Source organism: Danio rerio, chromosome 1, assembly GCF_052040795.2.
Source record: "Danio rerio strain M-AB ecotype USA chromosome 1, GRCz13ab, whole genome shotgun sequence".
NCBI classification, from domain to species: Eukaryota; Metazoa; Chordata; class Actinopteri; order Cypriniformes; family Danionidae; genus Danio; species Danio rerio.
In genome coordinates this window covers 7,575,177-7,592,665 of record NC_141021.1, presented here as the reverse complement: position 1 = coordinate 7,592,665, position 17,489 = coordinate 7,575,177, and the positions used below count along the sequence as shown (strand labels likewise).

General features: G+C 37.9%; 1 protein-coding gene across 1 annotated transcript in view; it reads right to left on the bottom strand.

The window, feature by feature from the left end:
• The window catches only part of hecw2b (HECT, C2 and WW domain containing E3 ubiquitin protein ligase 2b), a 91,880-nt gene that overhangs the window by 9,762 nt on the left and 64,629 nt on the right, over positions 1 to 17,489 (bottom strand). Inside the window, exons 15-26 of the mRNA XM_087236635.1 lie at positions 15,272 to 15,457; positions 12,923 to 13,057; positions 8,311 to 8,410; positions 7,596 to 7,692; positions 7,433 to 7,516; positions 6,774 to 6,883; positions 2,952 to 3,072; positions 2,759 to 2,872; positions 1,760 to 1,912; positions 1,087 to 1,185; positions 871 to 1,000; positions 145 to 291 (exon numbers count right to left, since the gene is read on the bottom strand). Of these exons, the coding sequence (XP_087092761.1) occupies positions 145 to 291; positions 871 to 1,000; positions 1,087 to 1,185; positions 1,760 to 1,912; positions 2,759 to 2,872; positions 2,952 to 3,072; positions 6,774 to 6,883; positions 7,433 to 7,516; positions 7,596 to 7,692; positions 8,311 to 8,410; positions 12,923 to 13,057; positions 15,272 to 15,457 (1,476 nt within the window). The remainder of the gene's footprint in view (positions 1 to 144; positions 292 to 870; positions 1,001 to 1,086; positions 1,186 to 1,759; positions 1,913 to 2,758; positions 2,873 to 2,951; positions 3,073 to 6,773; positions 6,884 to 7,432; positions 7,517 to 7,595; positions 7,693 to 8,310; positions 8,411 to 12,922; positions 13,058 to 15,271; positions 15,458 to 17,489) is intronic.

Sequence of the window (17,489 nt, the reverse complement as noted above, 5' to 3'; positions counted from 1 at the left end):
CAAGAAAGCATTTACAACCAAAACAGCACACTGACCCAAATCTGTCAAGCAGAAATTCAGTGAAGCAGGATTGTGCGGTTCCTCAGGGCAACAGTGAACGGCAGAAGTGGCGAATGTTTTGGAATGTTGATTTGATCTCAGTACCTCATAAAAGCCCCGTACGAGACTCTCGGTCTGCTGGACGACGCCGCGCTCGATACGCCACTTCACCATGCGCTCGATGTACTCCTTCTTATTCTTCTCCGACACTGGGATGTTTGCACCGCCAGGCTTCAGCTCGCGCTCTGTGATCTAACACACACATGCACACACTTCTGTAAGACAATGGTGACAGGTTATGTAACAAATAATTCATAAAAAGCGGTTGAATCATCACAAGATAATGAACACCAGTACAATAATACACTATAGGACTGTGCAATATGACAATTAATACAGTTAAGCCTGAAATTATTCATACCCCTTGCAAATTCTGACGTAAAGTTAGTTTTATTCAACCAGCAGCAATAACAACCACAACAACATCAGGCAGTCTGCTGAGAAACTCGGCCAACATTTGACATTTCAGCACAACAACCGAAATCTCAAAGCCAAAGTGGCAGACAAAAACATTAACAGTGGCCCAGCCAGAGTCCTGACTTAAATCTGATTGAGAATCGGTGAAGGGAGTCAGAATTTGTAAGGGGTATGAATTATTTCGGGCTTGACTGTATATCGTACGGACAAAATACAAAGTCTATCATTTCGCATAGTATAGTTCTTAGGGTCGCAAACTGCATGTGAATCCTCACCTCTTTTGTCAACCCGACTCCTACGTTACAATGGTCTGTAGTGTAATGAAGCTAACACGTTTTTAGGTCACACACTGACCTGTCCGAACACCTCCTCATTGACGGTGAAGGTCAGATCCAGCATATCTTCTATGTCATTGTCCTTCATCCACTGAAGACTCTGATGAAACTCCTCATCCAGATACTCCAGATCACTCAGATCACACGGGCTACATGTTTAAACAAACACGTATGAAGTCAAATAATCTGATGGTGATAAATGTAATACAGAACATGTAGTTTAATTTTCACTCACATTCTCAACAGGCCTTTGTAGAAGGGTCGTGTGAAGAAGGCATCCAGTAGGTATTGATGGATAAGAGCGAGACCTAGAATACGGCCGCTAAAGCGAAACCTGACCAATCAAAAACATGTGTACATTATGAAAGCAACCCCAGAATAAAAATATGTTGTGTATATAATGAAAACAACGTCATGCCAAAATAAAACTGGGACTTATTTACGCTAGTTTGACTGGAATGGAGTCTACAGTCTTATAGGTTAATTATAGTACGTTTTAAATCTTGATTTTAATGATGGATTTGGTGAAAGTGGCGACGCAATGATGCAATGGGATGGCTGTCGCCTCACAGCAAGATGGTCACTGGTTCTAATCTCGGCTCAGTTGGCGTATCTGTGTGGAGTTTGCATGTTCTCCCTGCATTCGCATTCGTGGGTTTCCTCCGGGTGCTCCGGTTTCCCCCACAGTCCAAAGACGTGCGGTATAGGTGGGTAGGCTATGAGCGTATGAGTGTGTGTGTGGATGTTTCCAAAGATGGGTTGCATAGGCTGTGTAAAAACGTCCTCGACAAGTTGGCGGTTCATTCCGCCGTGGCGACCCCGGATTAATAAAGGGACTAAGACGACAAGAAAATGAATGAATGAATGTGGTGAAAGTATCAGCAAGACCTTCAGAAATCTGCTCTCACCATTCATGATGATTGTCAACGAAGGCAGACATGGGACTGATCTGAACGGTGTAGGTGTCGTTGGCTGAATACTCAAACAAACCATAATAAGGGTTAAAGAGCTCCCTCGACACCAGAAAGAAAAACTCTCTTGACGGGCCACTGTAGTCCAATCTGAACAGAAGCAAAAACAGAAAAATGTGTTATAACAAAATAAAATAGAAAAATAATAATTTAATTAAAATAAATAAAAAAGAAAAGAAAAACAAAATAAGAAAAAAAAGTAATAATTAACAAAACAAAACACAAAATAAAATTATAAAAGAAAATAAAAGTCAATTATTATTAATAATAATAAAATCAACAAAAGAAAATAAAAAATAATGAAATAAGAGTAAGAAAAGAAAAAAATTATAAAATAAATAATAAAACAAAACAAAAATATAAAAAGCTATAATATTGAGATAAAATAAAATGAAAAAAACTAAATAATAAATAATAAAAGAAAAGAAAAAATAATAAAATAAACAAAACAAACAAATTAAAAAAAAATAATAAAAAACTAAATAAAAGAAAATAATATTAATAATAGTAATAAAACAAAAAACAAAACAAAATAAAACAAAAAAAAGAAAAGTAAAAAAAGAAAATAATTTAAAATAATAAAAAAATTGTATTATAATACAATAAACAATTATAATAAAACTAAATAAAATTTAAATAAAGTACAAATTAAATGTAAACAGTAAACAACAACTGATCATAACAAAATACAATACTGGGTTTAAAGACTTTTTTTTATTAAACTATACCTAAAATTGAAAGTAAAACTAGTCAAATTTGTTCAAAACAAAGCAAAAAAAAAATCTAAATAGTTTTAAATAAAAAAATCAAGAAAAAAATTGTAATAGAAATAAATGCCTAAAATCATTATAATACAACAAAATGTAATTAAACAAAACACAAATGTCAAATAGTTTTAAAGTCTGGTTATTTTTTTAAATCTATGGTAACACTGACCCTTCTTCTCCAACAAAGCTGACGTAGAGTTTGCTTCTCTGGAGATCTTTTCGAGAGTAGCACATGATCTGATTGAAGGCATCCTCCAGTAGATGATCTCTGCGGATTATCAGCCTAAAACAAACACAGGTCATCATGAGTGTGAATGAGTGTTCATACATTATAAAGCTCAGAGTACGGCACAGGTGCTTACTTGACTTTACCAGGACCCTGTCCGTATCCTTTAGTCTCAAGCTTGCGATAGAAATTTCGAAGTTTGGCTTCAAAGTCTCGTTTGTAGGGTGCAGGGGCCCGAGCGTTGGCTCTCTGTGTACCTGAGAAGAGAAGATCAGGCTTACAAAACAGTAGGCTAAAAAATCAACTAAAATGTCTGACTCTTTGCACTTTACACTTGCTCTTTATTTACATTTATTTTATATCAACTGAGTCAGATAATTTAGCAATAAAATAAATGAAACATAACTGATGTCTCCATATCAATCAGTCAATCAACCAACCAACTAATCAGTCAGTCAATTAGTCAACCAACCAACCAACCAACCAACCAACCAACCAACCAACCAATCAATCAATCAATCCAATCAATCAAGTCAATCAACTAATCCATCAAATCAATCAACCAACCAACCATTTAATCAATCAATCAAATCAATCAACCGATCAACCAACCAACTAATCAGTCAGTCAATTAGTCAACCAATTTATCAATCAATCAATAAATCAATCAATCAATCAATCAATCAACCAACCGACCAATCCAACCATTCAATCAATCAAGTTAATCAACCGATCAATCAAGTCAATCAACCAACCAACCAATCCAACCATTCAATCAATCAATCAAGTCAATCAAGTCAATCCACCAACCAGCCAACCAATCTAACCATTCAATCAATCAATCAATCAAGTCAATCAACCGATCAATCAAGTCAATCGACCGATCAACCAACCATTCAATCAGTCAATCAACCAACCAACCAACAAGTCAACCAACCAACCAACCATTCAATCAATCAGTCAACCAACCAACCAACCAACTAACGAACCAACCAACAAGTCAATCAACCAACCATTCAATCAATCAGTCAACCAACCAACCAACCAACCAACCAACCAACAAACCAAGCACGTAACCAACATTCAACCAATCAGTCAATCAATCAATCAACCAACCAACAAGTCAACCAACCAACCATTCAATCAGTCAATCAACCAACCAACCAACAAGTCAACCAACCAACCAACTAACCAACCATTCAATCAATCAGTCAACCAACCAACCAACCAACAAGTCAATCAACCAACCATTCAATCAATCAGTCAACCAACCAACCAACCAACAAACCAAGCGCGCAACCAACATTCAACCAATCAGTCAATCAATCAATCAACCAACCAACAAGTCAACCAACCAACCATTCAATCAGTCAATCAACCAACCAACCAACAAGTCAACCAACCAACCAACTAACCAACCATTCAATCAATCAGTCAACCAACCAACCTACCAACCAACCAACCAACAAGTCAATCAACCAACCATTCAATCAATCAGTCAACCAACCAACCAACCAACCAACAAACCAAGCGCGCAACCAATATTCAACCAATCAATAGTTCAATCAATCAAAAATTTACATACATTATTGTTCTCAATAAATTGTTATCAATCAGTATATTTAAACAAAGGAAAAAAAACAAGATCTGCATAATATCTAATGAGAAATAAAAGTCTAACCTCAAAGTTTAAAAAGTCCACTTAAATGTTTTAATAATAAAAGTTTAAAATAAAAAACTGAATAACTAAGCAAGCAAGCAGATTAATGACTGAACAAATGAATTAATAACTAACACTAAAAATAACAATAATAACAAAAGTAACTTTTCCAAATTGACCAAAGAAAAGAGCTGCAGAATTTGCTGAAGCAGCGGACAGAGTAATCCCGGCGGTGACTAAAGTCAGATCATGGTGAATTAGCCCATGAATCCCTCTGGCAGCGAGACATCCACCACACTACAAACAGATTCGTGGAAATCACAGTGTCAGTTTAACAGCTAAAAATCCAGCCTGCAGGGATCAGCCAAAAAGTCCCTGGACTCCAGCTACATGTCAAATCCCAGACAGCGGATTTGATCCTTTGGAGGCCAAGCTGAAAAATACCCAGGAAATCTGGATGGCTGAACGCCAAGCTCCACAACCAAAGCAAAGCAATACTGCAAATAGATGCATAGGTCTCAACATTAAAAATCTCAAATTATGTTATTTAAATGGTTCCTGGTTTTCTTGTCTCCTAGTGCTTATATGCATCTAAGATCAACATTAGAAATCAGCAAATTCCTCCAAAAATCACAAACAATTACATTGATTAAATTGATGTTAAATTGAAGATTTGTTCAATGCATCATAAGATTTACGACACGAGATATCAAACACTATATACTTTAAAATGTCAGCAGCAGCCACTGCTGTATTGCTGGTTCACACGACTAGTTTTTAGGTGCATAGGCCCTATTGGAATACTCTGTTTCTTATTATTATTCTTTTCTGGAACGAATCGCAGTTTTAGGAGTCTAAACATGCCCAAAAACTCACAAAACTTTGCACAAGCCCCAGAAGTGGCGAAAATTCACATTTGTTATAGGTTTCAGAAGTGGGTGTGGCAAAATGACTCAACAGCGCCACCTATGCACATTTGACGGACTGGCCCCCTGGCTACATTTCACACACACATACGAAAAGGCATGGTATGTTAACGTATTCCTCCTAGTGATTTTGTCAGATCAACACCAGAATTGGGTATTGTCATCTAAAGGCCTTGGTGATGTTAAATTGCGAAGATCTAAAGTTTACGTTGAAAAGCGTGTCCGTGGCGGCCTCGCAAACTTTGACAATTCACCAAGAAACAGAAAGTTGTCATAACTCAGGCATGAATTGTCCGATCTGCCTCAAAATCCACACGTCCTGACCTGAACAGGTTTACATGCCAATATCCAGATACAGTTATAGCGCCACCTGCTGGCGACAGGAGATTACAAATTTTACAGTGTAACAAACTCCTCCTACAAATTTTATCCCATCAAATCCATGTTCCATTAGTTTAGTCCAAGGCCTTTGTGATGTTAAATTGCGAAGATCTAGAGTTTTCACCGAAGTGCGTGTCCGTAGCGGACTGACAAATTTTAGTGCTTCGCCATGGAGGAGGAAGTACTTATAACTGAGCTAAAAAATGTCTGATCTGCCTGAAAATTTGCATGTTCATGCATGTTCAATGAGATTCCTCTCCAGAAGGCATCAACATGCCCATATTGAGTCCCAGTCATAGCGCCACCTGCTGACAGAAGAAAGTTTGGCTTATAACTCAACCAGACAATGTCTGACCTGCCTGAAAATTCACATGCTCTATAAGATTCCTCTCCTGAAGACATCTACATGCCAATATTGAGTCACAGTCACAGCGCCACCTGCTGACAGAAGCAAAGTTGGCACAAATCGGTGATTATCTCAGATTTTTTGAATGTATATCAGCTGAAATTTTATTTTCCACTGTTCTTTGTCATCCTAAGGCCACCGAGCTGCAGTGAGCCCGGGTGCGAGCTCCCTTTCATCGCTGCTTGCAGCTTTATTTGACCTTATTCTTCAATGCGGAAGTGCGCTCATTTTTGCGACTGTTGTAGAAATTTCGATTCAGCTGCCTATAGGATTAATGACTAGGAATAATAACGGCAGAAAACAGGTAAACTACATGAAAATGTTCATGAAAATACAGACAACTGAGAATAATACAATAAGAAAATATCAGTTTGCAATATCAAGCAGCAGAACGAGCTGTTTTTAATGACTACAAATCAGTGGAAGTGACTGTGGCCAGAAAACCAAACAGATTCCAATGGCGGCACCCGCTCATACGTGAAGAATAAGGCCAAAACCACTGCAAGAAAAATACACCAGAAATGGCAGCATCATAGACAGTAGAAGAGACAGACATTCCTCTCATTGGTAGCTGGATGAACAGACCTGGAGAGTTTTGAGGAGAGGAGACTGGAGACCCTCGCGGTGACTGGCAGTAACTGGGGTGCAGTAAGGCATGAGGTGGCACATACGACATCACTTCCTCTTCAAACAAACTACAGCAAGAATAGGAAGCAATTAACATGAATAGAAGAATACTTTAACATGAGTAGTCTGTCTTTTACTTGAGTAGTCTGTCTTTAACTTGAGTAGTCTGTCTCCAAAAATATTAGGGTTGTTGATTTAATGGTTAAATTTAATTAACAATTAACCCATTCACTCTGCCCTCAACCTGTGTACATTTTATACAGATAATTGAAGATGAACATGTTCCAGGACACCTCACTGCCAGATGGAGGCTATAGATTACAGTAATATGCCACAACAAGTCAAGATATTGGAGCAAAAATGTAAAAAATGGGGTAAAAATGTATTATTATTGTTAGTCTCATGATTGTATCAAGTTATATGTTCACATCAAGTTGTTTTTGTTTTGAATGTTGAGTGCATTAGAAGCTGATGTGATTGTATAAACTGTTCAGTAAGTTATTTTTCTAATATATATTAGACAATATGTTTTTACTCAGTTCTGCCTATAAAAAATAATATTTATATAATATTTTATATCATATTATCTTCCACTTTTACAGTGTTAAATTCAGTACCTGAGCAAAATCACCAGGTCTGCATCGCTGGAGAGACGAGCCAAGCCTGACGCTCCTTCATTACGAATGAACTGCACCTTCTCCCTGCAGATCAGAATCAGAAAAGTCAACATTCTCATAATCGACAGGCTCAGATTGAGATTTATTTTGTAATGTTTCGCACCTGAGTGAGTGATTCCTAATGAGCTCAGGCTGCCTCTCCTGAAGGATATCAAATATGTTCGGCTGCCGCAGAAATGCCACTATTTTTTCATTATAGGCTGAGAAAAGAGGAGCAAAGCAGCTGGTGAAAAGACAAAACTTACCACACCATTTGGCTCCAAACTTTGACAAACAACTGCTTTAATATACAATATAAAGGATTCTAGTATTATTCAGCTTACAGTGCAATCGAAAGGATACTTAGGCAAGTCATTATACAGAAATGGTTTGTTCTAAAGAATATAGAAAAATGTTAAATGGGCTAATTATATTCACCTTAAAAAATTTTTTTAAATGTAAAAGCTGCTTTTAATCCAGCCAAGCTAAAATAAATAAGACGTTCTCAGGAATGAAAAAAAAATCTGTGAAAATTCACCCTCTCTGTTAAACATCACGTAGGAAATATATTTTTTAAAAGAATACAAAATAATAATTATTATTAATTTAATATATTAATTATTAATTATTAATATATTATATATTAATTAGTTGAAGTCATGTTTTTAAACATAATAGTTTTAATAACTAATTTCTAATAACTGAATATTATCTTTGCCATGATGACAGTAAATAATATTTGACTAGATATTTTTCAAGACACTTCTATACAGCTTAAAATGACATTTAAAGGCTTAACTAGGTTAATTAGGTTTACTAGGCAGGTTAGGGCAACTTACCAACAGGAACCAAGTCTTGACACTGGTTGCGATTGGCTGTGAAGGTGTTGGAGGGGCGTGGCAGTACAGCGGGTCCAGCATGCCGAGGATCGTCACCTACCTGCAGAACAAACGACACAGGAAGTGACCTCAGATGTCTTTCACACATGAACTTTCATGCAGAAATGTAAAAAGGTATGCAAGCCTTGGGTCATACTATTTCCTCATTAATGGACCATTCTGTTACTTAGTTATGTGCTCTTTTAGTCATCTTATCACATCATCCAAATGTATTCTATATTTAATTATATTTATATAACATTAAAAACATAAAAGTTTTTCATTAGGTTAGTGATAACAATTAATAAAACGTTTTAACCTCTCCACTTAATTGTCAGACTCATGTGTCCACCATGTATGTCTGTATGTATTTATGTATGTATGTATATATATATATATATATATATATATATATATATATATATATATATATATATATATATATATATATATATATATTCACCTTTAATTGATAGAAGAGTATAGACAGAAGAGTGTGGAGCAGAGAGAAGGGAAAGATCGGCATAGGACTGGACTTGAGGAATCAAACTCAGGTCGCCATGAGCACCGGAGTGCCATGTGTTGACACACTACACCAACATGCAATTTAATAACAACATGCAAATATAATAATTTTATTCATCACTAAAACATTTCACTACTCTACATAATGCAAATACTAGTTCTAAAGTGGGCTGCACGGTGGCGCAGTGGGTAGCACAATCGCCTCACAGCAAGAAGGTCGCTGGTTCGAGCCCCGACTGGGTCAGTTGGCATTTCTGTGTGGAGTTTGCATGTTCTCCCCATGTTGGCGAGGGTTTAGGGGAATTGAATAACCTAAATTGGCCTCAATGAATGCGAGAGTATATGGGTGTTTCCCAGTACTAGGTTGCAGCTGGAAGGGCATACACTGTGTGAAACATATGCTGGAATAGTTGGCGGTTCATTCAGCTGTGGCAACCCCTGTTAAATAAAGGGAATAAGTCGAAGGAGAATGAATGAATGAATGAATGAATGCTTTCTAAAGTGACGTTTTCTAATATTTATACACCTATGCCATCCAGCTGCTGAAAAAATGCAACAACAAAAAAAAATTCACACTCTTGGCTGTATATCAGCACAACATTGATAACGTTTGCACAAATTTAGCTCTATCACTGCTAATGTGATATTGCTAACATACAGTGCTGTATTTGCAGACAATTCACATAGTACCTCCTCATGAATTCACACATCACCATTCTCTCATTAATACTAATTGAGAAGGCTAATACCTAATTGATAAGACTTCATTTACTTTTGCATAATTCAGCAGATATTAGCTCCCTAGTGAGTGTACTTTAAAGATGAAAGCTTCATTAAGAGCCTCTGACTGCAGATCTGACAGCTCTTTTGCTAACGCTGAGCGGACTAAAACTTTCCCTGGCCTTTTCTTCCCCTTGGTGTTTCTACGAGCGCAGGGACATTTTTAATTAAGAGAGCTCATTTGCATTTTTATATTACAAAGACACAGAGGATTTAAAGATCAGTGGAAGAATATTTAGACACAATATGTTTACATGCATCCACATATGGCACGCTGACAAGTGCACTCGCACAGGGGATTGTAGGGTGGACTGATGTGGAAATGACAGAAGTGCATGCTGGGACACAGCACAACCAAAGTCATCGGCATATTTACGAGGCCTAAGAGGTCGATCCGTTCTCCACACGACCACAACCGGACACAAGATTGCGCTCCCTAATGAGAAACCTGCTGAGAATGTTTAATGGGGAAGGATTTATACAGGGCCACAGCTAAAAGTTTTCTCATTATAATATCCTTGGGGTGGCACGGTGGCTCAGTGATTAGCACTGTTGCCTCACAGCAAGAAAGATGCTGGTTCGAGTCCAGGCTGGGTCAGTTAGCATTTCTGTGTGGAGTTTGCATGTTTCTCCCCGTGTTGGCGTGGGTTTCCTTCTGGTGCTCCGGTTTCCCATAGTCCAAAGAACTGGGTGAACTAATTGGCCGTAGTGTATGAGTGTGTCTGAATGTATGGGTGTTTCCCAGTACTGGGGTGCGGCTGGAAGGGCATTCGCTGCATAAAACATAAGCTGGAATAGTTGGCGGTTCATTTCCCAGTGATGGGTTGCGGCTGGAAGGGCATCCGCTGCGTAAAACATATGTTGGATAAGTTGCCGGTTTGTTCCGGTGTGGCGACCCCAGATAAATAAAGGGACTTAGCCAAAAAGAAAACCAATGAATGAGTTGGCGGTTCATTCCACTGTGGTGACCCCTAATAAATAAGGGACTAAGCTGAAGGAAAATGAATGAATGCATAATATTCTGATAGAGTTCCATGGTTTATTTTGGGTTAAGGCGCACCTGAAATTGAAATTAATAGCACAGTGTGTAATTTTAGCCACTAGAGGGCGAGTATTCACAACAAACAAAAGCATAAGTTGATTACACCGTGATTATGGTGTAATCGCGGGAGTTGTAGTCTTCAAAATGTATTATCATGATAGTATGAATCAAAGTAGAGTGTTGCAACTGCTAAATGAGAAAATTAAAGTAGCAGCACTTTTATTATGCCACAGTCCACCACTTCTGTTTCTTCTGCTCATGACCAAGTGAAGAAAAAAGCAGTGAGGTTTTATCATACTAATAATGTATAAGATAAAAATTGATAGATTACAAAGTAATAATGACTAATTTGAAACTATAATTTGATTACATTACTAATTACTTTATGCAACAAGTAATTAGATTATTATTTGTAATACTTTTAAAATACTTTAAAAGAAAATGTTTAAGCTTGATATACTTTCAAAGTCAAATTTATTTCTTTCATTAATTTAATATTGACTGGAAAATACTCCATAGTTTGCATCTCTTCACAGTCTACTTTTAGTCATTTAATAATTGACACACAGCACTGTCGCAATATATTTCTAAGCAGATCCAGCCCATTTATTGCATTGACAATTATACAAGTAATCTGACTGCACTTCTGGAAAGCATCTATTAACTGACACATATGAATTAAAAAATATAACATAAAGTACAGTGCATCCGGAAAGTATTCATAGCGCTTCATTTTTTCCCACATTTCTTTATGTTACAGCTAGGGTTGGGCGATATGGCAAAAAAATAATAAAATCTAGGTTTTTTATAAAGTTTGACCGATTCACGATTTCGATTTTGATTTTTTTTATTGTGTAACTAGTCAACTGAAAACATTACAACAACATGACTAAAGTAACATTCTCTTAATAAGTAACTTGAAAAACCATCTGGTTAAGGAACATTGTATTTTTAATGGCCATGTCATACATAAATTGGTCAACAAGGTGTAAATAAATGTAAAACAAATTTATGAGTTAAATATCGTTGCAGATGATTTGAACAAAAATTATATGTGTAAATATTGCAGGAATACAGAGGTATTTTTTTGCAAGTTTTGCTGAGCCTAGGAAAGATTGGCTATCAGCTCGGCTTTGACTTTGTCTTCTTCTGATTGAATGACAGGTTGTAATGCTGCTGCCTTTTTCTTAAAAAGATACAGTGAAAGTAAACTGAACATGGAAACTGTAAAGCCTAATTTAACCCAATGAGTGAAGTTGTGGACGTATAGCAGAAGCAAATAAAAGCACCAGATGTGTGTCTAATATAAAATAATAAATTTAATCTATTTTTCTTTTTCCTCCCTTTTAAATACCGATCATTTGATGTGCTTTGCACCACTCTCTGTATTATGCTGCCTGATTTGTCAACTAGGTTCGCTAAATGATGTAATGGGGGCGGGTACTTTCATTTTCATCGCTTTAATTTTCATTTCATGCTAACTTAGTCTCAAACTAAGACCGACGCGGTTTTTCACATGGCAGGTTTTTACGTCCGTCATACATGTTAAGGTTGAGTTTATCGACTTGATGAAGGAATGTCTTGACAATCCACACAGACGTGACTCAGACTAATGCAACAGGTAAAATCCTACATGACTTCACGCTTTAACAGACAGTCAAGCAGGTCGCACACCAGAAGCGCTGCGACACGGCGTGCACATGACAGTTTAAAGTATCACACACCAGACGCGCACATTCGCATGATATTTAACATAAAACTAATCAGATGGCACTCTGTGATGCGGTTGAAATATGAACTGTGTCCTGAATCGTGGCTGGGCGTCGCCGGTGTGTGTATAGAAACCTGTTTATTGTGCGACCTACTTCATACAGAGAGTGAACCAAAGCGCATTGGTGCCATTATAATGTATCAAATATAAAAAATAAATAAATAAAAATCGCGATTTCTCGATTTAATATAAAATTAAACCGTCGTCAAAACGTAAATTAGAATTAATCGAAAAAAATCGAAAAAAAATTGCCCAGCCCTAGTTACAGCATTATTCCAAAATGGATTTAATTCATTTATTTCCTCAAAACTCTACACACCATAATGACGATGTGAAAAAAGTTTTTGAAATTGTTGCAAATTTATTAAAAATAAAAAAGCTGAATAATCACATGTACATCAGTATTCACAGGGGTGTGTGATTGGAGGAGCCTGTGGTGGGTGTGGTTAGCTCACCTCTCCTGCGCTGTGGCTGCGCTGGCGGCTCAGATGCTGGCGGTGGGCGAGGAGGCTGCTGGGACGGGCGCTCTGCAGCGGCAGCCGTGGGTCGATGAATGTGGTCGCCCTGCAGTTGTGATCCACGAAGAAAGGCTGAAGGGGAAACAACATCATGTCAAGCTTTACCGCCAAGTAAGCAGGTCTGAGGTTTAAAAGCACAAATGTAAAGCTCATGTTGAAGCACTTACATGAACACGCTGGTAAAATCGCATGAAATATTTACAATGTGTGTTACGGTTGTTCTTTCAAAGCATATTGAAACATTAATTTGTGGTAACGCCTGCTTTCATGTCAGGTTTCCATCATAAGCATTTTACTTTAAAGCTCTTCCTGGCACATCAATATGATTAAATGTTGGAACTGACAACAAGCTACTGATGAATATAATCTGATATATATATATATATATATATATATATATATATATATATATATATATATATATGGTATAGTCAAATCAGCCCCCCGTAAAGTTTTTTTTTTTTTTTTATATATTTCATAAATGATGTTTAACAGAGCAAGGAATTTTTCACAGTATTCCCTTTAATATTTTTTTCTTCTGAAGAAAGTCTTATTTGTTTTATTTCAGCTAGAATACAAGCAGTTTTTTAATTTTTTAAACCATTTTAAGCGCAATTTTATTAGCAGTATTTGCAACAATATTTTTTTCTTCAAGAATTTTTTTTTCTTTTACTCTCTAATTTTCAAAAGTCAATATAATTTGTCTCCTTAAGAAATTATTTAGTATTTATATCTTATAAATACACAATATTGTACTATAAATACTATCTTATAGTTTTTATATTGTATAAATATATTCATCTTTAGTCAGATCTTAAATAATGTACACATAATGGCCACTTTATTAGGTACAGCTTACGAGTACCTGGTTGGATTCATTTTTGCCTTCAGAACTGATAGCATCACGCAGTTGCTGCAGATTTGTTGGCTGCACATCCATGATGTGAATCTTCTGTTCCACCACATCCCAAAGGTTCTTTATCGGATAGAGATCTGGTGACTGTGGAGGCCATTTGAGTACAATAAACTTATTGTCATGTTCAAGAAACCAGTCTGAGATGATTCACGCTTTATGACATGGTGTGTTTTCCTGCTGGAAGTAGCCATAAGAAGATGAGTACACTGTGGTCATAAAGGGATGGACATGGTCAGCAACAATACTCAGGTAGGCTGTGGCGTTGACACAATGCTCAATTGTGTGCCAAGAAAATATCCCCCACACCATTACACCACCACCACCAGCCTGAACCGTTGATACAAGGCAGGATGGATCCTTGCTTTCATGTTGTTGAGGTCAAATTCTGACCTTACCATCCGAATGTCGAGCAGAAATGGAGACTCGTCAGACCAGGCAACGTTTTTCCAATCTTCTATTATTCAATTTTAGTGAGCCTGTGTGAATTGTAGCCTCAGTTTCCTGTTCTTAGCTGACAGAAGAGGCACCTGGTGTGGTGTTCTGCTGCTGTAGCTCATCTGCCTCAAGGTTGTATGTGTTGTGTGTTCAGAGATGCTCTTCTGCATACCTCGGTGGTTATTTGAGTTACTGTTGCCTTTCTATCAGCTGGAACCATTCTGGCCAATCTCCTCTGACATCTGGCATCAACAAGGCATTTGTGCCCACAGAACTGTCGCTCACAGATATTTTCTCTTTTTCAGTTTTTTTTGTAAACCCTAGAGATGGTTTTGCGTGAAAATCCCAGAAGATCCACAGTTTCTGAAATACTCAAACCAGCCCGTCTAGCACCAACAACCATGCCACATTTAAAGTCACTTAAATCATCTTTCTTCCCCATTCTGATGCTCGGTTTGAACAGCAGCAGATCGTCTCGACCATGTCTACATGCCTAAATGCACTGAGTTGCTGCCATGTGATTGGCTGATTAGATATTTCTGTTAAAGCGCAGTTAGAAAGGTGTACCTAATAAAGTGGCCGGTGAGTGTATAGTATATATTCAGACTTCTTAATAGACAAAACAAATTAAACAACACAATAATGCATTTTAATAGCTGTTATTTTTCCTTTTTTTTAATAGGTAATCCTTATTGTTTGTATCTTATACAGAACATTTGCTATTTCTATTCAAAAGCTTGGCGGTGAGTATAAGAACTTTTTTCCAAAGAAATTAGATTAAGGAAAACCGCATTAAACTGAATAAAAGTGACACCTAATGCATGTATAATATTACTAACACATCATATTTCATTTAGCATTTGTCTACGTCAAGATGAAAGAATGGATAGAGAGAGAAGAAGAGAAATGAATATGCAGAGGAGCTGTTTCCAGACCTTTCCCGTATGGTCGTGTTTCATTTCCCAGCCTCGCGGCAGATCCAGCTGTTTGTTGGCGAACATGTTGAGGAAGGCAACCAGGTCTCGGTTGTGTTGGTAGCGCTCGAAGTGATGCGCGTCCCGTCGCACTTTACTGATCATGTGTTTCAGACATGTGTTACTTGTAAACATGCGGTAGGCACTCTGAGAAGGAGAACACAAACAGTCAAGGGGTTTTCATACTGCAGTGGTTTAGTTGCCTCCTAAAAACATGTTTCAGCAGTATACACTTAAAGAAAATAAAGGCTGGCACTTTTTCAGTAATGCAAATGCAAATAAAAGCTCCAAAATACACTAATGAATGTTTCTTTTGTCGCATTTTAGCAGTTTGTATCTGTAGATTAAAATGACTTTTATCAAAAAAATGGCCATTTATATCAAAGTTGATATTTAGCCACACTATATTGGTGTTTTGTAACATCTAGTTTTTATGAGATGAGCTGTTAGCCCAATGCTCAACCCACTAGTTCAATGCTTTTCAAATCCAGAGTTTCTCATACTGCAATGCTTTAAGCCTGGATTATACCCAACACGTCCGCTAGTTCGCTTGAGCGCGAGAGGCGCTTTGAGTTGAATATGAATCACTTTGGGGTGACGCAGTAGGTAGTGTTGTCGCCTCACAGCAAGAAGGTTGCTGGGTCGCTGGTTCGAGCCTCTGCTGGCTCAGTTGACTTGAGTTTGCATGTTCTCCCTGCGTTCACGTGGGTTTCCTCCGGGTGCTCCGATTTCCCCCAAAGACATGCAGTATAGGTGAATTGGGTAGGCTAAATTGTCCGTAGTGTAGGTGTGTGTGTGTGTATGAGTGTGTGTGGATGTTTCCCGGAAATGGTTTGCGGCTGGAAGGGCATCCACTGTGTAAAAACATGCTGGATAAGTTGGCGGTTCATTCCGCTGTGGCGACCCCAGATTAATAAAGGGACTAAGCCGACAAGAAAATGAATGAATGAATCACTTTGGGGTGAAGCAGTGGCGCAGTAGGTAGTGCTGTCGCCTCACAGCAAGAAGGTCGCTGGGTCGAGCCTCGGCTGGATCAGTTGACTTGAGTTTGCATGTTTGCATGTTCGCATGGGTTTTCTCCAGGTGCTCCAGTTTACCCCAAAGACATGCGGTACAGGTAAATTGGGTAGGCTAAATTGTCCGTAGTGTAGGAGTATGTGAATGAGTGTGTGTTGATGTTTCCCAGAAATGGGTTGAGGCTGGAAGGGCATCCACTGCATAAAAATGTGCTGGATAAGTTGGTGGTTCATTCCGCTGTGGCGACCCTGGATTAATAAGGGGGCTAAGCCGACAAGAAAATGAATGAATGAATGAATGAATGAATGAATGATAAAAACAATTAGTTTAAAAATCTTGAATGATATCAATGATATCTTGCTGATCCGGTCAGTTTTTTTTTTTAATCGACCCCTGTCATTTTAAAGAATTTCACAACAGTGAACTCATCAAGTATCAAAGCCTCGTCCGTTTCGTGAGGTGCACGCAAAGTCAGCGGAGGTCTGCGACGTTATGCCAGTTAAAAGTATAAATCAGGCTTTAGTTGCCTTCGAAAACAAATGTTTCAGCAACATATACTTTTTAAAAAATAAAGGGAGTCACTGCAGGCACTCTTTTCAGTATACTTTTAGTTGTTCATTCATTTTCCTTCGGCTTAGTCCCTTATTTATCAGTGTCACAGCGGAATGAACCTCCAACTATTCCAGCATATGCTTTACGCAGCAAATGCCCTTCCAGTCACAACCCAGCACAGGGAAAAACCCATACACCCTCGCATTCACACACTCATACACTCCAGCCAATTTAGTTTACTCAATTCACCTATAGCGCATGTCTTTGGACTGTAGGGGAAACCAGAGTACCCGGAGGAAACCCATGCCAACATGGGGAAAACATGCAAACTCCAGACAGAAATGACAACTGGCCCAGCCGGGACTCGAACCAGCGACCTTCTTGCTGTGAGGCAACCGTGCTAACCACTGAGCCACCGTGTCACCTTTTAGTATTAACTAACAACATAACTACTGGGCCTTTATTTTTAAGTCCAACCAAACTTTTTACTAAAATATTAAAACAAGTTCTTCCTCGGCATCAATTTTTTGGTTCATCATGTGTGTAACGTTCCTCCAAAACTAATGAAATCAGCAGATGACTTGTTTAAAGAGAAACACACTGCATGGCA